This window comes from Tachyglossus aculeatus, chromosome X2, assembly GCF_015852505.1.
Source record: "Tachyglossus aculeatus isolate mTacAcu1 chromosome X2, mTacAcu1.pri, whole genome shotgun sequence".
Classification (NCBI taxonomy): domain Eukaryota; kingdom Metazoa; phylum Chordata; class Mammalia; order Monotremata; family Tachyglossidae; genus Tachyglossus; species Tachyglossus aculeatus.
The window spans coordinates 18,466,179-18,493,736 of record NC_052100.1 but is presented as its reverse complement, the minus strand read 5'-3'; the positions used below and the strand labels follow the sequence as shown (position 1 = coordinate 18,493,736).

General features: G+C 42.0%; 1 protein-coding gene across 1 annotated transcript in view; it reads left to right on the top strand.

The window, feature by feature from the left end:
• Positions 1–27,558, top strand: part of MAF (MAF bZIP transcription factor) — a 288,890-nt gene that overhangs the window by 18,456 nt on the left and 242,876 nt on the right. Inside the window, 1 exon segment of the mRNA XM_038770583.1 lies at positions 474–534. Within this exon segment, the coding sequence (XP_038626511.1) occupies positions 474–507 (34 nt within the window). The 3' untranslated portion in view covers positions 508–534.

The window sequence follows — 27,558 nt, the reverse complement described above, 5'->3', positions numbered from 1 at the left end:
ATCTGTCCCAGGAGTTTGTATCGGAATGGGAGTAAGGATATGGCACGATATCAGAAGGGGGCTGTGGGATTGAGAAAGTTGTTTTTTAGTATGGGGGAGACATGAGCATATTTGCAGTCAGAAGAGAACGGGACACCCAAAAGTGTGAGGTTGAAAATAGCAATGAGGAAGAAGCGGAGAGTGGGAGCAAAGCAGTCACTGCATGCAAGCTGCTCTGCTGAATGTGTTCAGGACACTAGTAAGTGCTTGGGGAACATTCAGTAGAAATAAAAGTTGCGGTTGCTGCCCAGGGAGAAGATGGTAGTCACAAATTGACAAAATTAAAAGAACAACTATCAGTGATGAAAACTAAATGTGTGTGAAATAATTTTACTCTGTATGGTTGTTAGACATTAATTAAAACATGGCATTTTTGAAAAAAATCAATGATTATTAATTAAGCTTTGTTTATTTTAATATATTTGCTAAATTAGGTATCCAAGAGAATCCTCAACATCAGTGATGTGAAAATTCCTGTTGCCTGACATCAAAAAGGTACATTTTGATTTAATTTTGCATGTGGGAATATAATGCAACTGAACCTCAGTGGTTTTTCAACAAGTGAACCTTAGTGTATAAAGAGAAAGTGAATATTTCAACTTTGTGGGGATTTTATTTCAAGGGGTTGAGCATAATTCATTTCTTGTTTAGATGTTTTTAAATATGGCTGTCTACACTAGCGAAATAAGTTGTGAACTGAACTTCTGTTGATATGCAATACAAATGATGGATTTAAGTGTGAGAGTCAAAAAGCAATTAATTTCAGTTATTTCCTATACAAATATTCCTGGAGTAACAGTCTTCAATCCTCAACTCTATATTAACATTTGATAACTAACAAATAAAGATACTCTGTATAATAATAATAATAATGATGGTATTTGTTAAGCGCTTACTGTGTGCAAAGCACTGTTCCAGGCGCTGGGGAGGTTACAAGGTGATCAGGTTGTCCCACGGGGGGCTCACAGTTTTGATCCCCATTTTACAGATGAGGTAACTGAGGCACAGAGAAGTTAAGTGACTTGCCCAAAGTCACACAGCTGACAGTTGGCGGAGGTGGGATTTGAACCCATGACCTCTGACTCCAAAGCCCATGCTCTTTCCACTGAGCCACACTGCTTCTCCATTCTGTATCCCAGAATGAGATTATTCAATTTGCATTAATTACAGTGGAAATATAAGTATTTAACCTCTCATTGTGGAAGAAGCTGACAGTTACTTAGTCATCAAGTCTTTTATTTGAACTAACCAGGTTTGGTTTTTATTTTTAATACTTGGGTGACCAGGATAGTTTCAGGAGATTTGTGGGGGAGTTAGTCCACTTTTTACACTAGGAAGAAGAATCTTAAAAAGGCTCAATGAAATGGTAGTTTCTTTGCCTTGTTCTCTGAATATGTCTGCCAAATCTGCTTTATACCATTTAAAATAATCCAAATTATCTTCCTGAATCATTTTTTTCCCTAAGCTGGTGTCTCTTTAATTGATCCCAAGCTTTAACTATTGTCCTCTTGCCAGGACTTAGTGCTGTCCTGACCAAGAACCTATGACCGCCCCCATCATTCCTGTTAATAATTGAGAGTTGAGCACCGGCAATCAAATATTGTAACCCAGCCCAATGCCGAGATCTGCTCCCCTGAATCAAATAAATGTCAAAACCCACAAAGAGTTAATGAACTTTTATGGCAAGGTTCACATTGTTCTGACCCCTATGGTAATATTTCATCTGAGGTCACTAGTGGGAGATGAATCAAATTTCAGCTAGGAACATGATTGACAGGTCAAAGCAAGAAAGAGAAAGACATCGGTCAGATGGGGAATTTGGGAAAGAGAAGGGCAATTCAATGAAGTTTCTCTTTGATATTAGAAATTATAAGCACAGATATGAAAAGGTCAATACCTTCTACTCTCGAGAGGGTTACTTAGTTTATTCTCAGAAAGTCATTTTGGTTAAGGGAATATAGCCCTGTAGACTTACAGCAATAGACAACTATCACCGTGGTCCCTTGCTAATTTTAGCAGTGTGAAGCCATGCGGATTTTTTGGAGCATTTTCAGAGTGGTTCTAAATAGATTGCAGCAGGATTGCCATCAGTATGTTTGTTTCCCCACCCTCTGGCTTTGGCCCTAGAAAGCTCTGTGATTATCAGTAAGAATTTTGCACATGCACAGCCAGGACACGATTTCAATGGAGAAAGCAGATGTTTTAACTCAAATTCCCAGGAAGAAGTGCGTCTGCTTTTGCGCCGTGGAAGTCATGATTATGACCTTTCCTTCTTTTCCAGTTCACCACTTCACTGACACTAGCCCCTCCCTCCTCACAAAGCCCAAAGGGAATTTGCCACTTTTGTAGAAGCTAAGAACAACTCTTTAGAGATGGCTCTTGCAAGCAGAAGGGGTGGGGTGGGAGAGTTGAAAGAAGCATGTGCCTAAAGCCCTGCGCAGAGGGGTGTTTTACCAAGTGGGGTGTTCGGGGCGGGGGGGTGGTAGTGTCTAACATCCATAAAATTTAACAGTTTTCCAGGAATCCATTTTATGCAAGCACAGACATTTTTGGAGCAGGTTAGTTGTCTTTCATTTTGGGAACACTTTCTAAACTCTGTTTTTAATGCTACTAAATCTTCATTCCTAGGGGTATCTCCAAGTATATATCTCATTCACATCTCAAGCTGCAGAATACCCTTGTCCCACCGACTTGCAGTAGGTGAAGAAATCACAGGCTGAATGGAGCTAGAAAGCTGCCTCCCACCTCCCCCACAAATGCTTTCCAAGTTTTCCAAGCAGAATTTCCCACAAACCAAAGTAATGGCTCTCAGGCTGCCTCACCTACTTCTGTGGTCTCAGTCATTTTCCCCTAGGAACCTTTTAAGTGTAAAGTCATGGATGTTCGGTTGAACTACCATGGTGGCAGTTCAGCTCTGAGCCCAAGGATAGTGAGTGGTTGTCTGCTGGTAGAATTTAGACTCAGTCTAGGGCAGCTGTTTCTCAAGTGGAATGATCTGAAATGAAATCAAGGGAATGCCATTAATAGCGAACCCAGTTAGGAAGGCTTTTTCCTTTTAGGGGTGGTTCAGGATAAAAGGAAGCCTTTGAAACAAGCTTCCCAGTCTGATGCTCTGAAATGATGCCAGAAGTCTCCCAGATGCTGGGATGCTTTTCCATGTCTAGGCCCAGTTTCACTTGGTGAGCAAAGAAAACACTCAATTAAAAATCAAAAATCACCTGGTTGCTCCAGATAGAGCAGAAACCAAGGAATGTGGTGAGGGAGCAAGTATCCTTTGGATTTAGAAAGAACCCTCTTCTGTGGGGTAGAGGATAGTTCACTTGCTTAAGGCAGGGAGGGGGATGACCTGAAGTGGTGGGAGCACAGGTTCTCTCCCCCACACCTCCAAACAGTTTACTGCCCATAACAATTATGTCATCGACCCAGGGTCGTGATGGTAGCTGAACTGTTTCAGGTAGACTGTAAAAACTGTTTCAGGTAGACTGTAAAATGAATGTCTCGATGGCTTTAGTTCAAGGGAACATCCATGTCACTTTTGGTAGATGCTGGCCAAATCGAAGATTAAGTAACTGCATTGTTCTGACTAAACTGTCTTCTGAATAAGTGACTGGCATTCTCTGCCCTAGGCAGAAACGGGATGGGAAATCAAACTCCCTGATGCTTCAGTCATTTTGTTGCTCATTGCTGGGTCTAAGAACCACTCCCACAGACTTGATTCTCCTAAGGAGTTTTTCAAGCCATTTTTTTTAATAATAAGCTCCTGCAAATGGGAAAGCAAGCTTGGAAGAGCACATTACAAAATTTACTATTTACCGTGAAAATTCTTTGAAAAATTTGAAGTGATCAAGTGTGCTTTCTACCAACCTTGTTCAAGTTAATTTGAAACCTGTACAGCAGAATAAAAACTGCATTTTCCCATAAAGAGTGGGTCTTTTGTATATAATAATAATAATAGTGGCATTTGTTAAGCGCTTACTATGTGCCAAGCATTGTTCTAAGCGCTGGGGGAGATACAAGGTAATCAGGTTGTCCCGCATGGGGCTCACAGTCTTAAACCCCATTTTACAGATGAGGTAACTGAGGCACAGAGAAGTTAAGTGACTTGCCCAAAGTCACACAGCAGACAAAGTGGTGTAGCCAGGATTAGAACCCACGACCTCTGACTCCCAAGCCCATGCTCTTTCCAATAAAAAACCAGTTGCTAATTGTTCAGGTTTGGCATGGAATTCTCAATCCACAATATTCTTAAAATTATATTTTGCTTTTGTTTAGCAAAATATATTTTTAATGAAAAATAAGGAGACAGATTCTAGACAAAGAACATCTGAAAACACAGGTTGTTGACTTATTCCTCTGTTTTGAAAAACTTGAAAAAAAACCCTTGAAAAACATGTTGTAAAAAGCCCATCAGTGGATCTAATAGTAAAAGCCTGATTGACCCTCAGGACATGGCTTCTGCCTTTGGCTGTGGCTTGTACTCAGGCTAGAAACTGGTGTGTCTTTGGGCCTCTGTTTCTCTGTCTTTAGAGTGGGTGGCAGACTTACAGATCTAAGATGGGACTGATTCCAGCCTTGCCTAGTATTCTCTGAATTGATCAGCCAGCCCGAATTTACGTAAGTCCTTCCCCCACTATACAGTGATGATGGACTTGGTTGCCACATAAGTTTTTCAGGCCTTTGGTCTCTGGTTTCAAGCTCATTTGTTTGATTTTATTACTGAATTCATAGTAGAAAAGCATTTGGAAGGCAAGAGTACCATTGAGAGTCAGGTGCTATCTGACACGTTCCTAAAGGTACAAAACAGATATAGATTGCACAGAAGAGTGGAGATAATAATAATAATAATAATAATAATAATAATAATAATAATGGCATTTGTTAAGCGCTCACTATGTGCAGAGCACTGCTGTAAGCGCTGGGGGGAATACAAGGTGATCAGGTTGTCCCACGGGGGGCTCACAGTCTTAATCCCCATTTTCCAGATGAGGTAACTGAGGCTCAGAGAAGTGAAGTGACTTGAGATGAGGACTTGTTACTAAATGCGGCCTTCCTGAGGGACTGCCAGAACCTTTGCAGATTTTCCTTTTCTCGTTCTCCCATGCATGTGTGCACATGCGTGTGTGTGCACACACGTGTATGCAGGCACACACACATACACACACACACACACACACACACACACACACACACACAATCCCACCCTCTAAGGCTCACAGATGTCATGCGGGTTTCATTTTTTTTTCTTGTCCCAAAGTTTGTTATTTTCACCCACTGGTTGCTGCTGCTTTTTTTTTCTTTTTCCAACTCTTAATGAAGTCTTCAGTAAATTAACTAGCCATGAAGAATTTTGCTTGAAATGTCTTGAAAATATTGTGGCCAAAAAATGCCTATGGGAAACACGCTATGCCGTCGTTTCTAGGATGGCAGTTCTCCAGGAAAGATAATAAAGATATTAGCACTCATATACTTTCAGGTAGGAAATGAAGCCAGACATGAAAGGTACAGTAGCTCCAGCTGTTGAGTGAGAATCAAAGTAGCTAGGGGAATTGCAGGTAATGTCACTGGAGACAGTCTGCTTCTGAGACCTGACCTGTGAGAGATGTGGGAGCATGCTGATTCTGTGTGCAGATATTAACACCTAATTAACAATCTGCAAGAGCATCCTACAACTTAATCACCAGCAAGGGAAAATGACATCAAAAAAAAAAAAAAGAGAAGGGGGAAATGGTAATTTCCTTTCTGCACGCATCATCTAATAACTGGGGTTATTCACATGCCGCTAGCTATGATTTCCTTTTAGTCATTTATGTCTCCTGGAAAGCACAATAAGTTCATTTGCTGGCAGGTAGGCAGTGGAGGTGAGAATTGAATTGATCTGAAATACTCTGAAAAATTGACCCAGAGGTCATTCTTAGTTTAAATTGGGTTCTGCAGACAAAGTCTCTTTCTTCTTTCTCTCCCATGCTGCCTTTGCCTCCAGCCAAGTTAGCTGGGGTTGTGTAATTATTTAAACATATTCTAACACCAGAGTTCATTTTGTCTCTCAAAGTTAATCAAAACAAAGACCCTTTGTTACAGATGATAGTTAATTAAAGGGATGGGCTTGTATACTGCTGTGATGTTCTGTTTGGTTATTTATAAAATTAAAGCAAGCTTCATTCCTCACTGAGAAAAATAGGGAAAGCTTTAAAAATACAGACATGAAGCCATGTTAGAATATTGAAAGAAATCTCTGAGAATTACTTTATTGAAATTCTTTATTTTTGAGATTTCTGGGATACATTGAAAAGGCTTCCCAGTCCAGCATAATTTTAAAACTTTAGAAAACCAGGCATTTCAAGAAAATGTTGATGTTAAAAGGGTATTGGAAGAATCTTTGCCAGGCAGTTGGTGGAGTACAGTGTTTCAAATAGGATGAAGATGAGTAATTGGTTTACCTGTGTTTCTGTCCCCTACATTTTGAATTTGGATCCTGAACTTACAGGCAAAACTGCACCTGAGACTCTTGTATTCTCCTATGGCTGACACTCCAGTACTGTTAAACAGTATTTCATTTCTGTATTATTGAGTTTACAGGCTTCTGAGAAGTCTATCAGTAGGAATAGAAACGTTTTTTTCTATTCTAGAACCTGAGAAAGAAGAGACAAAAGAAACTGATAAGAAAAGTTAATTTGGCACTACAGTAGGCGGCACACTCTTAATTGAACATGATGAAGGAAAGATCTCAGTAACCTCCTAGCTGCAGCTTGGATGCTTTTGCTTTCAAATAATGATCTCCAGATTCTCTTACCACTCTTGAGCTGTCCTGCATCCTGCTTCCACATCCTGCTGTGCTCAGAACAATCAGCAGGACGTCTAGCTCTTCCATTTGGGGTTAAAAAACCCATTTTGCCCATTCTAAATGGCCAGGTAAGCGCTTAGTACAGTGCTCTGCACATAGTAAGCGCTCAATAAATACGATTGATGATGAGGTACAACAACTGTTAGCATGAAAATCAAGGAACATTCTTGGTTTTCTTGGTTTTGTCTGAATTAGATGACTAATTAACTTAGTGTTCCACTTTGCTTGGCCAGTAGGACACTTGGTTGCTATCTGGCAGCATCATTCATTCAATCATATTTATTCATTCACTCCATTGTATTTATTGAGCACTTACTGTGTGCAGAGCACTGTACTAAGCGCTTGGGAAGTACAAGTTGGTGACATATAGAGATGGTCCGTACCCAACAATGGGCTCACAGTCTAGAAGGGTGGAGACAGGCAACAAAACAAAACATGTGGACAGGTGTCAAGTCATCAGAATAAATAAAATTAAAGCTAAATGCACCTGTGTGCAGAGCACTGTACTAAGCGCTTGGGAAGTACAAGTTGGCAACATATAGAAACGGTTCCTACCCAACAATGGGCTCACAGTCTAGAAGATGAAATGCAAAGAAAGGATCTGTCCCCAGATCACACTGCCAGATCAAAGCCTCCGATCATAACATTTTAACACCTAACATTTGTTATTTCCAAGTTAGTCCCCAGAGTTTTGTCTATCCCAGATTGTCTGTGCTCACTCGTAGCAGGGAATTGCCCCCTTTGACAAATATCCATAGCTTAACAATTCATGTGTGGGGCCCCCAGCTGGAGTAGGAGCATTTGAGTTGGAGACTTTTGGCTGAAAAAACAAGTAGGAAAGGGCAGCACTCAGTTAACGCTGACGGGAGATTTTGCGTGTTCAGCCAAGACAGTGATTTTCTGCCGAAGCAGGGGAAAAGGATAGCCCATTAGGGAAGCAGAGAATAAAGGAGAATTTTGTTTTGTTTGGCTTTTCTCTTTTCCTTGAACCAGCTGATATTTAGATGAACAAATTATTAACCTAATTAAGCAAAGATCCATAGTTTAAAACTGCGGTGTATTCTTTCTGAGGTTTCAGGAAAGTTCACGGTTTTCCCATTTGCTCAGTATATTGTGGTATCTTGTAGCCTGTCCCAATAATATTTCCTTCTGCAGTAGAAAAACACTTTTGGACATTGCCATGGTTAAACTGTCAAATTCTCATCATAGCAAGGAGGAGTTCCTAGTGGGTGACTTCAATATAAATTCGACAAGAGGAATTTGCTATGCTGTTCAGGATGCAGTTATTCAGAGAATCAATCAATCAATCAATCGTATTTATTGAGCACTTACTGTGTGCAGAGCACTGTACTAAGTGCTTGGGAAGTACAAGTTGGCAACATATAGAGACAGTCCCTACCCAACAGTGGGCTCACAGTCTAGAAGGGGGAGACAGAGAACAAAACCAAACATATTAACAAAATAAAATAAATAGAATAGATATGTACAAGTAAAATAAATAAATAAATAGAGTAATAAATATGTACAAACATATATACATATATACAGGTGCTGTGGGGAAGGGAAGGAGGTAAGACGGGGAGATGGAGAGGGGAAGGAGGGGGAGAGGAAGGAGGGGGTTCAGTCTGGGAAGGCCTCCTGGAGGAGGTGAGCTCTCAGTAGGGCCTTGAAGGGAGGAAGAGAGCTAGCTTGGCGGATGTTGGGAGGGAGGGCATTCCAGGCCAGGGGGATGACGTGGGCCGGGGGTCGACAGTGGGACAGGTGAGAATGAGGCACGGTGAGGAGATCAGCGGCAGAGGAGCGGAGGGTGCGGGCTGGGCTGTAGAAGGAGAGAAGGGAGGTGAGGTAGCAGGGGGAGAGGTGATGGAGAGCCTTGAAGCCGAGGGTGCGGAGTTTCTGCCTGATGCGCAGATTGATTGGTAGCCACTGGAGATTTTTGAGGAGGGGAGTAACATGCCCAGAGCGTTTCTGGACAAAGACAATCCGGGCAGTGGCGTGAAGTATGGATTGAAGTGGGGAGAGACACGAGGATGGGAGATCAGAGAGGAGGCTGATGCAGTAGTCCAGACGGGATAGGTTGAGAGCTTCAACGAGCAGGGTAGTGGTTTGAGAATGCCTCACTTAACTATTTCTTTAAAATTTAATTGGGATCAGGCTATTCTGTAGTTGTAACACACAATTTTGTCTCTGCAAGCTGCCGTAAGGCCACTTGTAATTTATAATCAAAGTTTGATATCATTAAACTTGACCGTAAAATCCGAGTTCAGTAGTTTGGCTATACAACATTTTTCAAATAAATTAATGGGTTTTGTGCAGTAGAGTCAATGCCAGTATATAAATATGTCAATGTGCATGCATGTGTGTGTGTGTGTGTGTGTGTGTGTGTGTGTGTGTGTCCTTGTTCCAGATGCAAAAACTGAACTTAGGTTGAATAGCAGATTACTGAAATATTGCAGTTTTATAAATATCAAAGCACCAGGATGCAGTGATATAAGTACAGTTTTAGAATTCTAACTGAAAATATGTATTTCTAAAAAAACTCATTTACACAATATTATTGTTATTTTTTTCCATATATTCTTTTTCACCAAAGGGTAGAGGAGTGGCCATGCAACAATCTCTGTCTAGTGACTCTAATGCTCCTTTGCTTAGACTTTTTTTTCTAACAAGGCAGCTCATTTAGAAAGAAATGTTTATGTGAAGAGCTTGTCAGTTGGCATTTTTACTGGAGTGCTAACCCAGAGGTAAAATATAAAGCCATGTCTTTTCCTTACTGGCTTGTTGTTACTAGAAGGGTTCCTCCCTTGTTAGCTTGATAAATAATTTTACTAGCGGGAATCTGCTGAATTTTTATGCTTGCTGTCTATTTTCTGCTTGCTGCAAATAAATTTCAGCACTCAGAGGGCACTAAAACTCCAAACATATGGCATCTTCACACTTTGCTCCTGCTTGCTTAAAATATTTATTTCATCTAGCATTTTTAATTGGATTTTTTAAAAAGAAAAACATGTTTTGCCATTACCTCTAAGTGCTTTTCAGGGTTAGTATCAACCTGGCCAGAGAGTGGTGTGGAGTGGGAAGGGAGTGGGGGGAGGAGAAGAGAGGATGTATGAGTGGTGTTTCCCAGGAGCCAGTCCTAGGACTGGTTCTATTCAATATCTTTATTGATGACCTGGACAAAAGAGTCCAGAGCAGATGACATTCAATTGAGCAGGGTGGCTAACCCTTAGGAAGTCTGGAATAGAATTCACAGTGATCTAGACAAATTAGGGAACATGGTCAGAAAAAAAAACCCAGAAGGAAATTCAATAGGGGACAAGCACAAGGAAGTGGGGTGCTCTGGGATGAACAGGTTGGGAGAGACTGACTAGGCAAAAGTACAGCCAAAAAATACCTGGGAGGGTCCTAATCACTTGCAAATGGATGTGAGGCCTTAGAAAAGCCCACCTACTTCTCCAATCTATCAACAGGAGCCTGACATTCTGTGGAGGAGTCAGGAAGTAATCCTTCCACTAGCCTCTGGGCTGGTTAATTTTGCAGGTGTGCAGTTTTGGTCACCACTCTCTGAGAAGAAAGTAGAGAAACTGGAGCCAAATACAACATGCTGCTCTTCCCTGACCCAGATTGAGGCCTCATACTAAAGAAGGATTTGATGAAGCACAACAGAATAACTGTTTACAGTTTAAACTGTAGCCCACAGGGTTCCACACCAGCTGGTGGAAATCACTTTCTCTCCAAGTAACTATATTTGTAGTGATAGGACTCGAACCCGGGGGTGGAGGCAGGGCAGAGAGAGGAAGGAGCCGGACTGTGCTGCATACTTCACCCGATGGCACAGTGAAACCTGTTGCACTGGTAGGTAACTGCCCTCTCTTCCCCACATACTATTAGCTATAAGAACCCTCTGAGGATTTCACTTGTTTTCCCATGACCCTGATTCCCAGTGGTCTCAGCACCCTGATTTCTAAGCAGTAGAGAAGACATGCATCGGAAGTCACAGGGATCATCATGTCATGACTTCTCTGTGCCTCAGTAACCTCACCTGTAAAATGGGGATTAAGACTGTGAGCCCCACGTTGGACAACCGGATCACCTTGTATCTTCCGCAGTGCTTAGAACAGTACTTTGCACATAGTAAGCGCTTAACAAATATCATTATTATTATTATTATGAGGAAAAACTGAAAACAGTTGCTGTAGAGACTGAAGAATGTAGTCCTTTCATTTAAATCTCAAAATGAAATTTCTCATATATAAAAGAAAGTTTCATTACCCCAGCAGTGTCCTGATGTACAAAGGGCATGTCATAAATTTGCCCTGGCTGAGGGGATCATAATAATAATGGGAATAATAGTTGTGGTATTTGTTAAGCACTTACTATTTGCCAAGCACCATACTAAGCACTGTGTTAAGTACAAGGTAATCAGGTAGGGGTACAGTCCCTGTCCCTGTCCGAAATGGGGGTCACAGTCTAAAGCGGAGGGAGAACAAGTTCTGACTCCCCATTTTACAGATGAGGAAAAGGAGGCCCAGAGCAGTTAAGTGGCTGCATGGTAGCTGCAGTGATGGATATTGTATTCCTCTCGGCCCCTGCTGTACAGGAGGAACAAAACTGCAGGGGTTGAGGCAGGGAGAAATAGGAAAAGCTGTCACCTTCAACCCATGTGTGGCCCACACTTGCGATATAAAGGAGGAGAAGGAAAAGGAGAGCGAGGTGGTGGTGCTCACACATCCAGCATTTGGCAAAGCAGATATATTGAAGAATTAACAACAAAATTTCCTACTAGGCTTTTTATTTTAATTAAATGTATATTGGGGTAGGGGCGAGGTGTATGTGCGACTCCTAGATTCCTTGAAAACATTGTACGTGTTCAACTACTTTACAGATTAGCTTGTTGCTTCCCAGGCATTTATTTACAATATAGTGACCCTGCAAGTCCAGGGCAAACCTAATAGCAGATAGAAAAATTTTGATGGACTCAATATGGTTCTTAACAGTACTAACGGTATTTGATGTGCCAGCCAGCTAGTGTTAAGAGTATTTTATATTATTGCTTTTTTTCTTTTTGCAATTCAGCATATTGGGTTCAAAAGGCATTTGGTTGTGCAGGTGCAGACAGGGCATTTTTGTCTTGCGATTGATCCACATGCCTTGTACCCTCTGATTGGCCCTGGAGCCTACCCAAAATACAGTTTTGTAAGAATACTGGCAGTTCTTGCATAGCTTTTCACCCACCGGGACTTAGAGAAGCAGTGTGGCTTAGTGGAAAGAGCACGGGCTTGGGAGTCAGAAGATGTGGGTTCTAATCCCGGCTCTGCCACTTTTCTGCTGTGTGTCCTTGGGCAGGCCATTTAACTTCTCTGGGCCTCAGTTATCTCATCTGTAAAAAGGGTATGAAGTCTATGAGCCCCACGTGGGACAACCTGATTACCTTGTATCTACCCCAGTGCTTAGAACAATATTTGGCACATAGTAAGTGCTTAACAAATACCATAATTAATATTATTCAGGGACTATCCTGAGGCACCCCAAGGAGGCAGGAGGGATAGTAGAGTAAAAGAACTAGACTTGATCTCTGTCCATCAGGGGAAAGTAATGGCAGCGGATTTCTTAGGAAGGCTGGTTCTGAAAAAAATTGATCCCAGCTTGCATGTTGCAGATTCAAAATATGGGTGGGTGTGTTTGCATTTTTACTAGCCTGCTCCAGTAGATCTGAGAACAAGCTAGATTTTTCTAATGAAAAATTATCTTCAAAAAACCCTTGTGTCCCTTGCAGATCCGCATGATTTACTTCAATTTCCTAGCAGCCACTTTTAGGAAACCAGAACTTTTCTCATATGACCTATCAGCCATACCTGGTAAAGGCAAGCATATTTTCTGAAATGAAATTACCTCTGGAAAATCTCTTTCCAGGCACAAATGTGGCAAATCTAACATTTGGTACCAAACTGCAGAGAATGACTACAGTTTTTGGAGCCACATTCCATTTATCCCACCTGGGAATCTCAACATCAATCCATCCACTTGTTTGATAGATAGCATTTGAGGCTTTTCCAGCCCCCAACCCCATTGCCCCCACCTCAGTGCTATCTGGGAGAGGGAGGGGGGGGCCCAAGGTAGAGTCCAGCATTCAGTGAGGCTGATGGGAGGAAGTAGGGAGAGTGCTGCCAATCAGGCACACACCCTAAAACTGCAACATTTCCTATCCACTCATGCTCAACCTAATGGTTGAATCTTGCTGCAATTAATTGTGACTCAAACTGCTAACAACGTAATAGTTTTCAGCAAGTAGAATCTGGAAAATATTTTCATCCTATCGTAAGCTTTGCTCTGTGTCACTTTGGCCATTCTTGTTTAATTCCAAATCCTAAACTGTGCTTTAGTCAGGCTAAGACCATTGAGGCTAGGATCAGAAAGGGGGTCTAGATGTATAGTGGTCTAAATTTGGTAGGACTCCCTGATATGAAAACACTTTTCTTGCATATTTTTTATTATGTTGGAAGAGTCTCGATACCATTTTCCATTTTCACCTGCATTACCCTAGGGTAAGACCTTTTTATGTAGCTCCTTCATTGTCACCATTAACACCTGGCGGGGCTGTGGTTTTTCAAAGAAGTATGTGAGCATTTAGTCTATGATTTCCATTAATATCTATGACAGTCACACACCACTCACACACACACCTCTTTGAAAATTTACCTTCTGGGCTTCCTTTCTCTGTACTTTTTGGACTTTGATGTGCGTTTGGGAAGTTCCAGTGATTTTTTTGAGAGTAGCAAATTACTCCAAAATGCTGCAAATAGAGAAAGACCAAGAAAGATTTAGAATCAGCTTTGCAAGAGGATCCCTTTAAACCATTTGCAGAAAAATGAGTGTTTCTTTCTGTTCTAAACTTCTGTTACTTTTTTAAAACCACTAAATGTACCTGGAGTTTTCTCATAAGAAGACAAAAATGAGGAGTTAGTGAACAAAAAAATAAAGGGGAAAAATATCTTTGTCCTCTATTCACTTCTTAGTAACTCCAGAGGTTTGTGCTGAACTGTCATTTGTGTAAAAATATATTTGGCCTAAAAGGTTTATATATGACATTGAAGGGTCCTTCAGAGAGTTTTTAATACGGGAAAGGGCAAAACAAAAGTAAGCATAAATTAGCTAGATATTGGGAATGGTGCCCAGATCTCACCCGGCAATTCTGCAAACTTCCAGGTGTCCTGAAAGCAGAGATTTGGACCTTTAGAGCCTCTTTCATTGACATTCTTTAAGCTTTCCCCATTGATAAATCAAAAATGTAGACACAGTTCTAAAATTGTCTGATAGTCCCTACATTTTGGAAAGAACGAGCATTCTGCCTATTTTCCTGTCCTCTTCCAAATCTACCAATTCTTCTTTCTGCTATTAGGATGAGGGTTTTATTTTGAATGGTTTTCAAGAATAGCTTTGAGAACAGACCATCAGATTATAAAATCCCCATAGATCAAGTCTTCTCCTTCTGGTGCAGTATCCTCAGTGATTATGAAGCAATATATAGATGATGCTACTGATGATAAGAATCTATCCATGTTTGCAAGTGTGGTTGAAAAGACCAGTGTGTGACTATCATATGTTGCCACACTGTTTGCACTCAAGGATAGATCCTTAATGTGCTAATGATTTTGTCCCATACAGGAGCTGTCTCTGTTTTCAAGCCATCATTTTGGTAAATTGAAACTGAATTCCTCATCTTCACTCCTCCACCTCACACCTGACATTACCACCATTCTTCCCGTCTCCAAACTCCACAAACTTGGCATTATCCTTGATTTCTCACGCTCTTTCAACAAATTGAGTTTGTCACTAAATCCTTTGGATTTTCCTCTACGTTTCCCAGAACTCTCTTTTACTCTTCATTCAAGTAACCACAATCTTGGTCCAGGCACTGGTCATTTCCTGAGCAGATTACTGTATCTGCCACCTCATCAGTCTCCTTATTGCCAGTCTCTTCCCCTCGCCTGTCCGTATTTCACTCAGCTGCCCAGATCATTTTTCAAAAGCATCACTCTGCATATTCATTCATTCACTTGTAAGTGCTTAGTGTGTGCAAGGCACTGTACTAAGCACTTGGGAAAGTACAACACAACAAAAAGCAGTGACATTTCCCGCCCACAATGATCTTACAGTCTAGACAGGGGGAGAAAGACATCAATACAAATAAATAAAATTACAGATATGTACATAGGTGCTGTGGGGCTGAGAGGGGGGAATAGCACAGGGAGCAAGTCAGGGCTATGCTGAAGGGAGTACAAGGTGAGGAAAAGCGGGGCTTAATCTGGGAAGCCCTCTTGGAGGAGATGTGCCTTCAATAAAGCTTTAAAGGGGGGAGAACAAAATCTGTCTGTCGGATTTGAGGAGGGCGGGCATTCCAGGCCAGAGGCAGGACATGGGCGAGACAGGCGAGATTGAGGCACAGTGAGAAGGTTAGCACTAGAGGAGCAAAGTGGGTTGTAGAAGGAGAGATGTGAGGTGGGAGCGGGCAAGGTGAGGAGTTTCTGTTTGATACGGAGGTGGATGGGCAACCACTGGAGTGTTTGAGGAGGGGCATGACTTGTCTTGAACGTTTTTTAGAAGAATGATCTGGGCTGCAGAGTGAAATATGGACCAGAGTGGGGAGAGACAGGAGGCTGGGAGGTCAGCAAGGAGGCTGATTCAGTAATCCCCTGGAATAGGATGAGTGATTGTATTAATGTGGTAGCAGTTTGGATGGAGAGGAAAGGGCAGATTTTAGCGATGTTTTGATGGTGGGACCAACAGGATTTGGTGATGGATTGAATATGTCGGTTGAATGAGAGAGAGCAATCAAGGATAACCCCAAGGGTATGGGCTTGTGAGACAGGAAGGATGGTGGTGCCGTCTACAGTGATGGGAAAGTCAGGGGGAGGACAGGGTTTGGGTGGGAAGATAAGGAGCTCTGTTTTGGACATGTTAAATTTGAGGTGATAGGAGGACATCCAAGTAGAGATATATTGAAGCAAGGAGGAAATGCGAGACTGGAGAGAGGGAGAGAGATCATGGGTGGAGATGTAGATTTCTTCCTATTCCTCCAAAATCTTCAGTAGTCACCGATTCCTCTTCAACAAGCAAAAACCCCTCGTCATTGGGTTTAAGGTATTCCATCAGTTCTCACCCTCTTACTTATCCACTATCTTCTCTCACTTCATCATTCCTCTCAAGCTAGCTTACCTGCTGTGCCTGGAATTCCCTCCTTCTTCAAATTCCCTACCAGATCTCAGCTCACCCCATCTTTATAGTCCTTCTGAAGCCCCACCTCTTCCAGGAGGCCTTCCAAAATGAATTTGTCTCCTCCCCAGTTAATATCCTCCCAACTACCACCTCAGCACCTTTGCTCTCACAACGTTTGTACCTGTCTACTTACATATTCTCCAATTTAAGCATTTACTAATCCACATATCCATCTTTCCATTTTCTTCTTCCTCCCATCTGTAATTTACTTTGTGTCTCTCCTGCTAGATCCTCAAGGGCAGGGATCATGTATTCTGATTCTATTGTCTTCTCCCTAGGGCTCAGCAAAGTGCTACGTACACAGTAGGTGGTCAATACATATGGATTGATTGATTATTTTACTCTTTGTGAAACCTTTGTTCAAGGAGAGCATCTCCTGTCCCGATTGCTGCACGCCAGACTGGTTGGTTCGTGGCAGTGATCTCCCAACAGTTTACAATTATATCCCCATTTAGACTGTGAGCTTTTTATGTCCAGGGAAAATGTCTGCCAACTCTGTTCTATTGTACTCTCCCAAGCACTAGTGCCCTTTAGAGTCTGTAGTAATAACCTGGCATTAAGCTTGGAGCAAAATGTGCCTTAAGAGCATGGGCCTACGTGCCAGTATTGGAATAACCTAAATGAAAAGTCCCAACCAAGTAAGGGGCATAGGGTATCAATTGCTTCATCCCTAAGGAGGCCACAGTCCCATTTGGGAACTTCATGGGCATAAACAGCCCTATTTTAGGAATGCATTCCTCTTTCCAAAAGAAGTCAAGAAAAGGGGTCCCTAAAAAGCACCTGCCTGCCTCTCTCATACACTACACCTGTAGACTGTGACTGAAGGGCATTAATTTTGTAGTACAGCATCTGATAGGAAACTGCCAAAGACAAAAACTAAAACCATCATGTTTTGAGAGAGCAAGATGCCGTGCAATGATGAGAACAGCAGTCATTTAGAATCAAGTATCCATTATACAGGAGCTCGTCAGATATGTAGTCAGGATCATAGCACTGAGTAAAACAATGCCTCCTAAGAAAGGACATAATATGAAAAGAGGTCATGGAGGAGTAAGCTTGGAAATAACATTTTAATTGATTGTTTAAAGTCTTCCAAACTTGCTCAGGAGTAGTAGTAAGCATCTGTCTTTAAAATGACCATCTCCAACCTGATTATCTTGTACCTACACGAGTGCTTAGTACAGTGCCTGGCACATAGTAAGCGCTTAACAAATACCATAAAAAAATCCTATGTCATTGCTCAAGCATTCTGTCCAACCATGGAAAAAATGCCAGGTTTTGATTATATATTTCAATCTTTGAGGAAAATAAAAATTTGGAACATTCAAACTAATCCTATTTTTACAATTGAACCAAAATAGAAAACATTTTAGGTAATGTTCTGATAACAAGACTGTGTGCGCGCGTGTGTGTGTGTGTGTGTGTGTGTGTGTGTGTGTGTACATAGTTATGTGAATTGGTATTCACTCAGATGGAGAACTACTGTGGGAAACAAGTGGTCAGATTTCAGGTTTTTCAGAGGTATTTTAACCAAAGAGAGCTGAAAAAAAACACTATAGCTTCCCATGTTAGCATATCAAAATTAATGTTCTTTCAAATATGTTTTCCATTTTCTTAACCAGGCCCTGGCCTTAAAATGCTAACTTCCATGATTATGAATGCTTGAAAATATAATAACACTTAGGTACTCTCGAATACCAGTTTGTACCGTAAGGCAGAATGTAGTAACGGTTTTTTAAAACAAAAAACCTAAGGGGCCTTTCAATATTTTTAAGTATTTTTAGAAAACCGAATTTAGGAGTGTGTCTGTAGAGTGACTGATGTGGCCATTTTCAGTCCTACAGGTAAAGTCAATTCTTTTAGTTCAAAAAGAACATAAAGGAGCATACACATTGTAAGAACACATTTATTTATTGAGAAATCAGAGTAAATACATGAAGGATCTTTTGTTGTTCATCTATCTTTTATCTAGGAATAAATCAAGAGTACATTTCTATCCGTTTTGCCCCAGGACAATATACACGTGTAAAATTACCTTAATATGCCTAGATATCCCACATTAAATAGGAAGGTTATACTTCTGGATTCTGCTTTGGTCTGGGGTGGTGTGAGGAGATCTAATAGATACCATGACAACATAATGAGCCCCAGAATGGACATTCTGGTGGGAAAACTGCCTAGTCTATTCCCACATTGGCAATGCCCTGAACCAATTTCCTCCCTTCCACATCACCTCTGCACATGGGTGTCCACCCCTTAAGCGTTTTGATATTTGACCTTTGACATTTGCTGTACTGTACTTTCCAAGCGCTCAGTACAGTGATCTGCATGCAGTAAGTGCTCAATAAATATGATTGCATCAGCCTTCTCTCTGATCTCCCATCCTCTTGTCTCTCTCCACTTCAATCCATACTTCATGCTGCTGCCCGGATTATCTTTGTCCAGAAACGCTCTGGGCATATCACTCCCCTCTTCAAAAATCTCCAGTGGCTACCAATCAATCTGCGCATCAGGCAGAAACTCCTCACCCTCGGCTTCAAGGCTCTCCATCACCTCGCCCCCTCCTACCTCACCTCCCTTCTCTCCTTCTACAGCCCAGTCCGCACCCTCCGCTCCTCCACCGCTGATCTCCTCACCGTACCTCGCTCTCGCCTGTCCCGCCATCGACCCCCGGCCCACGTCATCCCCCGGGCCTGGAATGCCCTCCCTCTGCCCATCCGCCAAGCTAGCTCTCTTCCTCCCTTCAAGGCCCTGCTGAGAGCTCACCTCCTCCAGGAGGCCTTCCCAGACTGAGCCCCTTCCTTCCTCTCCCCCTCGTCCCCCTCTCCATCCCCCCATCTTACCTCCCTCCCTTCCCCACAGCACCTGTATATATGTATATATGTTTGTACATATTTTTTTTACTCTATTTATTTATTTATTTAATTTATTTGTACATATCTATTCTATTTATTTTATTTTGTTAGTATGTTTGGTTTTGTTCTCTGTTTCCCCCTTTTAGACTGTGAGCCCACTGTTGGGTAAGGACTGTCTCTATATGTTGCCAATTTGTACTTCCCAAGCGCTTAGTACAGTGCTCTGCACATAGTAAGCGCTCAATAAATACGATTGATGATGATGATGATGATGATTGAATATGATTGAATGAATGAATGATGATGATGGTGGTGGAGTCTCCCATCAGGAAGGACAGGTGAGTTGAGTTGAGGACCGAGAAGATATGCAGAGGAACTTCCTCTTCACACGTGACAGATGATCACTTTCCCCACCTTCAAAATCTTATTTAAATCACATCTCATTTTAATCATATTTATAGAGTGCATACTGCATGCAGAACATTGCACTAAGCTCTTTGGAGAGTACAATATAACAATAAACAGACACACCCCCTGTCCACAATGAGTTTACAGTTGAAAGGAAAACTCACTCTTCTTCCCTAAAGCCCTCATTTCCTCTTCTCCTACTCTCTTGTGTGTTGCCCTTGTACTTGGATTTGTACCCTTTATTCACCCCACTCTCAGCCACACAGCACTTCCATACATATCCATAATTTATTTTAATGTCTGTTTCCCCCTCTAGACTGTAAGCTCCTTGTGGGCAGGGATTATGTCTCTGTCATATTGCACTCTCCCAAGCACTTAGTACAGCGCTCTGCACATAGCGCTCGAAAATTACATTTGATTGATTGAGTGCAGTCTCTCATCCCTAGCAGTCTAGTTCCTTCTAGGGCACAAAGTGCAATGAGCGAGTGCAGCACTTTGCAAAGTGCAGGTGTTTGGTTCTGTGCCCATGTTACCCAGCTGCAGTTGTCGGCACATGTGTCCACCCCATGACTTCTTTCCCACTGAGAAGAAAAATGAGTCAAGATGGACTCACTGCACCAATATTATCATCTGACAAGCACAGGGAAATCCCAATGCAGTGATATTGAAATGTTTAAAAACATCACTGGACTACACAAGATTCAGAAGCTCAGCAACAGTGGTCTACTCCCATTTGGCTAGGGTACTGAACATACCATCATAATTGCCAACATCATATTCCTATAGCTCAATAGTATCTATCGAGCATCTACTGAGTGCAAAGCACAGTACTAGGCCCTTGGGGAATGTATAGCAGAAGCAAAGCAGGTTTCTTGCCTCTTAGAAACTTCAATCGAATGGGGAAGACAAAACAATTGACAAGTAGTGGAAACCGGAGGCAGAGTAAGGATGAAAAGATAGAGGGACTGATATGGCATGATGAAATATCAGAAAAATTAGAATAAATAATTAAATGCACAGCTGAATACCTAGAGACACATAAATCCTGAAGATGGGTGTAAATACATAACTGCTAAGGGTGGCTATTAAATATTAAGAAAGACATCATTGATTCACAGGAAATCTATAGAGTGGCACTTCATTGACCATATGGTGTCCGACAATGAGACCTGAAGGGTGTTATTAATGCTGCTCTGTTTGGTATTGAATTTCCTTGATCTATTCAAGACTTTCATTAGTGATAAAGACAAGATAGAGCAATGTGGCATTCACACCATCCAGCCATCCGCCCATCAAATTTCTGTCTGCTGGAAGTCTACCCACACCAAAGGATACTTGTAACTGCCCTTCGCTATTGACCATGAAATTCTCCTGCACCTGGAACCTAGAGGATGAAATGGCAGCAACACCTTCTCTTCTTCCTTCCTCTCCATGCTCTCCCCTTCCCATCCCCTTTTCTTTTTTGAGTACTGACTTCTCAGAGATTGCTACTGGCCTGCTGCTTTCCCTGCCTACTCCCAGTCTTCAGTTTTAACTTCTCTAGGGTCTGGTTCTGGCCTTGGAGAAGTTAATTTATATTCTCTGTCCTTTCCATGTCCTTGCCAGCATCTTTTAGATCTGTTTCTCCCAACCTCTGAGTTTCTGAGAGCCACCCACTCTTCTGCTGCAGCTACTTTTCCAGATTTTTCATTGTTGTCCATTTCTTTGCTTCATTCAAAGTTTTAATCGCTTCTTTTTCCTCTTTCCCTTTCTCAGTTTTCTGCTCCTTCTCCATCTTCTCTTGCTTTTCTTCTTCCACCTCTTTCTTCTCCTCCTACTCACCTTCCCCCTATTACTCCTCTTCACTGCTTCCTTGTTGGCAGCAGCCATCTTGTCCTCCAAATACCCCTTAGAGGAAGATGTGGTCAGTTTGTGGCTGATTTACAGCTAGGAAAAATTTGAATGAGAAAAGGTGGAGTTGTGGGTCAGTGGTGAGGACTGACCAGTCAAATACTTAAACCCCAGGCCACATTGGATTTTGTTTCAATTTCTGACCCAATAGCAATAATCAAGATCCTTGTGATGTGCAACTGCTATTCGGGAAAAGCATATCAGCATGCGTGGAGGTGAGAATTCATTCATTCATTCAATCGCATTTATTGAGCGCTTACTATGTGCAGAGAACTGTACTAAGCACTTGGGAAGTCCAAGTTGGCAACATATAGAGACGGTCCCTACCCAAAAGCGGGCTCACAGTCTAGAAGGGGGAGACAGACAACAAAAGAAGACATATTAACAAAATAAAATAAATAGAATAAATATGTATAGAGTAATAAATCCATACAAACATATATACATATATACAGGAGCTGTGGGGAGGGGAAGGAGGTAAGGCGGGGGGGATGGGGAGGCGGAGGAGGGGGAGAGGAAGGAGGAGGCTCAGTCTGGGAAGGCCTCCTGGAGGAGGTGAGCTCTCAGTAGGGCTTTGAAGGGAGGAGAGCCCAATACCGCAGCCATGGCAGGGGCATCCGCCATCATTTTGAGTTCTGGGTTCTTTTTTTACAGTACCTGTTCAATGTTTCCTGTGTGTCAGGCTCTCCACTAAGCACAAGGATAGATACAAGCTTCTCGGACCGTGTCCAACCTGATTATCTTGTAGCTCCCCCTGAGCTTAGAATGGTGTTTGATACATACCATTATTATTAGATCATGTCCCACATGGGACTCCCAGTCTTAATCCCCCTTTTACAGATGAGGTAACTGAAGTACAGAGAAGTGAATCCCTTCACCCATGGTCACACAGCAGACAAGTGGCTGGTTCGGGATTAGAATACAGGCCTTTCTAACTCCCAAGCCCATGCTCTACCCACCAAGCCATGTTGCTTCTCATATATAGAGAGGACAGTGTCCCAACCCTCTTATTAGAAAATCAGCATGGCTTTAGTAGAAAGAGCCCAGGCTTAGGGGTCAGAGGTTATGGGTTCTAACCCCAGCTCTGCCACTTATCAGCTGTGTGACTTTGGGCAAGTCACTTCTCTGTGCCTCAGTGACCCCACCTGCAAAATGGGGGTGAAGACTGTGAGGTCCACGTGGGACAACTTGATTACCTTGTCTCTCCCCTAGCCCTTAGAATGGTGCTTGACCCATAGTAAGCGCTTCACAAATGCCATTATTATTATTATTATTATTATTATTACAGAGAGTGGGGCAGACAGACCAACGTGCAGACACACAGAGGTGTAAACAAGCCAACAGACAGACAGACAGTGAGCATGTCTCACCTGACACTCAGCCCACATGCCCCATTCTTCAGTCAGCAAGGCGTCCTCTGTTCCAGCCCTTCGGGCCTTTAGACCCGAGGCCCAGCAGTCACCCCCAAACCAGGCCAGACTTTCCCCAAGACCTAGGCTATGTATCTGTTCCCCAAACCTTCCCCCAACCAACCCGCATGTGCCCCCCAAACCCCAACCAGCAAGGGCAGTTCTAAGCCCCTCCCTCCTCAGACCCTCCCTCCAGCCCCAAACCAACAAAAATAATCAGAACCCCCAGGACAATCATCCCCCCACACTCCCTCCCCAGTTTCCCAAATCCTCCCCCGCCCTGGGCAATATACAACATATACACATCATTGGCAATGTCACAACCCATTCCCTTGCCCCCCAACGTGTGTTTTTAAATCATTTCACAAACCCTGAATCAACCCCAACCCACCCACCCGCCCCAATAGCCTTCCCCAACCTTCATTATCATCATCAATGCAATAGTCATCAGCAATCCCCACAATTTCAGTCCCACACCCACCCTAAAAAAAAAAGGGCAAGTATGAGAGTCAAGTGAGGATCAAGCCCAGGACACGACAGAGTTAAATAAAACAAATTAATAGTTGACACTGCCAAGCCTCTTTCATGGAGGATTTCAGGTCCCATTGGAGTTACACCCTCAGAGGCAAAATGTACTTTGGCTAATCTCCACACAAAATGGATTTTAGCAACTGGATTTTATTGAGAAAACCCACCAACATTTGGAAAGATATTGTCTTCTTTACAGTAGTTCATTTTGCTTTCTAAAGTGATTAATGAATTAAAGATGCAGTGTATTTATTCTTTTTCCTGATTACCATTGTGTAATAAATCTAAGCACTGGAGTCTGTCGATGCAAGGAGGTGAACTTGCTTCTTTGGGGAAAAAAAGAGGTTTATAAATGAAGCTTAACTTCCAACTCTCAGATTCTGAATAAAATTCACTTATAAAAGCATATGAAAAGTAATGGAATCTCACTGGACAGTCAGCTGAACAGCTGAAATGTCACCCAGAATAGCACTGAACTGAATTTTACAACTCTTGTGTCCACCTGTGAAGCAGTGGTCTGTAGGAGGAAGCAACAATGGTTTTGGCAAATTTACCCCTGAAATCAGTTTGTCCAAAACTGAAGGGGTTTGAAGCATTGTTAGCCCAGTGTTAGCAGATGTTTACCATTCTAGATTTAAATAGATACTTGTAAACCTGGAGAAGATTAACTCAACTTCAATAGCACATAAAAGTGCTGCCCTTTGGCAACCAGGCAGCCTGATTATGGGGAATGGGTTTCATTGTTTAAGTGGTCTTTTTACAAGTTACCAGGAAGGCAGTTCTCTGACCCTTCCCTTGTGTGGGAACAACAACTGCTAGACAGTTCTGGCTATTTGAGAATACTAAATAGGCTTCTGAATGCATCCCTGATTATATACCACAATGTTGCGTTGTAAGACAGACCACTGCAAATAAAGCAAATACATTCAAATCATCTAACTAGCCAAACCTGCCACCCCCCACCCCCGGAAAAAAATGATAAAATAAGAATTCCTACCCTGTGCCTCAGTGACGTTTGACTGGCTATTTTGCTGGCTAATTTTGATTTTTTAGTATCTTCAAGGACTTCAGCTTTTGGTTCTATTTAAAAGGGATCATGCCCTTTTTTTTGCTCTCCTGATTTTTGTACTCTCCCAAGAGCTTAATAGTTCACAGTGTTCTGCCCACAGTAGGTGCTCAATAAATGCTATGGATGGTTGGATGGATTGATTTTTGTCTCAGTGTGCTGCTTCAGTGCTTGATTTGGGCATGGATTTATGGTATCTGGAACAATTATGGTCAGATGTCCATGCATACTTTCACACACTATTACTTAACCCTTGATTCATATACATATTCCCTTTTCTTTCTTCTTGCTATTAGGTAAATTATTTTAGAGCCTCTTTCCCCCTCCCCCCACCCCACCCTTCCAGGATTGGAATTACCTCTGGGGCAAGGATCATGTTTGGCTTTAAAAAACTCCCATCACCTTGGCCCCTCCTACCTCACCTCACTTCTCTCCTTCTATAACCCAGCCTGCACACTTTGCTTCTCTAGAGCTAACCTTCTCACTGTGCCTCTGGCCTGGATCCGCCCTTCCTCCCGTAATCCGACAGACAACCACTCTACCTTGCTTCAAAGCCCTATTGAAGACACATCTTCCCCAAGAGGCCTTCTCAGAGGAAGCCCCACTTTTCCTCATCTCCCCCTCCCTTCTGTGTTGCCCTGACTTGCTCCCTTTGCTCTTCACCCCTCCCAGCCCCAAAGCACTTATGTATGTCTGTCATTTTATTTATCCCTTTGTTCCTCGCCCCTCCCAGCCCCAAAGCACTTATGTACATAGCTGTAATTTTATTTATTTGTATTGATGTCTCTCTCCCCCATTCTAGACTGCGAGCTAGTTGTGAGCAGGGAATGTCACTGTTTGCTGTTGTATTGTACTTTCCCAAGTGCTTAGTACAGTGCTCTGCACACAGTAAGCACTCAATAAATATGATTGAATGGAATGAATACTAACCCTATTGTACTCTTCTAAGCACTTAGTACAGTGCTGTACACACAGCGAACCCTGACTCATTAACTGTTATTGATGATGGTGGTTGTGGTGGTGGTAGCGGCATTATTACAGATGTTGAAAAGTAAAAACTAGACTGGAATGAGGTAGGAGGAAAAGACTGTCCTCCTCCTCTTGAATCTGTTTGCACTGAACTACATAGACAAACCAAAGCTTTTCAAATTTTCCCAAAATTCAGGAAAGTAAAATGATGATCATGTGTTTCTACCCTTTTTTGTGGTATTTAAGCACTTTCATTCATTCATTCAATCGTATTTATTGAGCGCTTACCGTCTGCAGAGCATTGTACTAAGCACTTGGATGAGTACAGTGTAACAGTAAGCAGATATATTCCCTGCCTTCAATGGATTACAGTTTTGAGGGGGAGACAGGCATTAATATGAATAAAGAAATTACAGATATGTACATACGTGCTACGGGGCTGGGAGACACTTACTATGTGCCAGACACTGTTGTAAGCACTGGGATAGGTACAAGATAATCAGGTTGGACACAGGCCCCGTCCCACGTGGGGTTTACAATCTTAATCCCCATTTTACAGATGAAGTAACTGGGGCACAGAGAAGTGAAGTGACTTGCCCAAAATCAGAGAACAGATAAATGGCAGAGATTAGAAACCAGATCCTTCTGACTCCCAAGCCTGTGCTCTATCCACTAGGCCATGCTGCTACCAAATATAAAATTCCCAGTAGCTTTTCTTGCTTTTTCCAAATCATTTTGATGTTTGCTTTCAAGCATACCCAGTTCAAAGAAAAGGGGATATTTTCTGGATATGAATTGCAGTAACTGTCAAAAATCACAATAGGTGGCACAATCAAACAGAGAAAAATCTTAAGGTTGTGGGCAAGAACTGGTGTGCCTCTTTTGCAGGTATATCAGCCGTCTCAAATCTCTCAAAAGCGAATGAGTGTGCTCGTAGAAGAAAAGTAAAGTGATGAGTAGTTATGTAGGCATTTTTCATGGCAGTTGGCGCCTCCAATTTTTAAGTGGAATCATGTTTAACATCCTAATTAGGGACTGTAATATACAACAATTTTTATGAACATTCAGTAATTTACTCTTAAGATAAATTATGGTAAATTTCCCTGCAGTGGCAAGTCAATAAAACAATTGGAGGCTCAAGTTTTTCAATCACACAACATCTGTTCTCTGTTTCTACCATAGATCTAATGACTCTCTGCACTGGGACAGGTAAGCAGAGAGGGAGCTCTTTTTTTTCTTTTGGAAAGACTGATTTCATAGTCTGCTATGTGACCAATCTGTAATTTGCCCTGATAGAAAGACCAATGTTTCACACTTGGTTGGTGCTCATCAGCCCTTAAAAAATGTGGATGGTCAATATTATTGAGGTGGGGAACTAATGCTGGTTGCCTGCTTTTACAAACAATAGTCAGTTCAAATGGAATAGTTCATACATGCATTAGTGAGCAAACCCTTTTTACTGTGCCTCAAGGAGGAAGCTCCCAGTTTTCTTACTATTAGTGCAACTCAGTTAATAGCTAATCCTCCTTAAACCTCTTCTGTGCTTTGCCTGTCCAATACCTGTCCTGACAATTTCTACTGTGGTTTCAGAGAATGAATTTGATTTGATTTAAAACATGAAAAATCATACTGCCAGTAGGTAAAGTAAACCAAAGCACAATGTTTGTATTTTCTGTTGTATCTCTATTGGGCCAGAAGATAATTTAGTTTTGTCTGGAAGCAGTTTTGCCATTGGACTCACTATTATAAGATGAACTAATAATGCGATCCACAGGTCCGACTTTGTATAGTGAGAAAGAGCAAAGGTGCCCATAACTATTGAACTGGAAAACTATAAGGGCTTCCAAAGAAATGCGTGCTGTTAACACTGAAATTGGAATCAGGGTTAGAGCCTGTGGAAGACTGGAGAAAGGGGAGAGTGCCCTGTTGGAGACAAGCATTTGAATTGCTGACTTTCACTACATAATATCTCACCTTCAAAAACAATGAGCTGCATTTATGTTATCTTTACTTTGTCTCTCTTCTTTCTCCCTTGGGTTTAAATTGTAATGGATTAAAACTGAGAGAGTGAAGTGAATTCCTGCATCAGAACACATAATACATATATATATATATATACATATACATATATGTATAATTTGTGTATTAGAAAGAGAGAGACAGAAAGAGAGAGAGCATGCAGGAGAGTGCTGTTCTTCAGGGAATGAAGATGACGCTTTTGGCGGGGAGATGTTTATCAGTGTGTGGGAGCAGGGCTGAAAAAAATCACTGTATGAC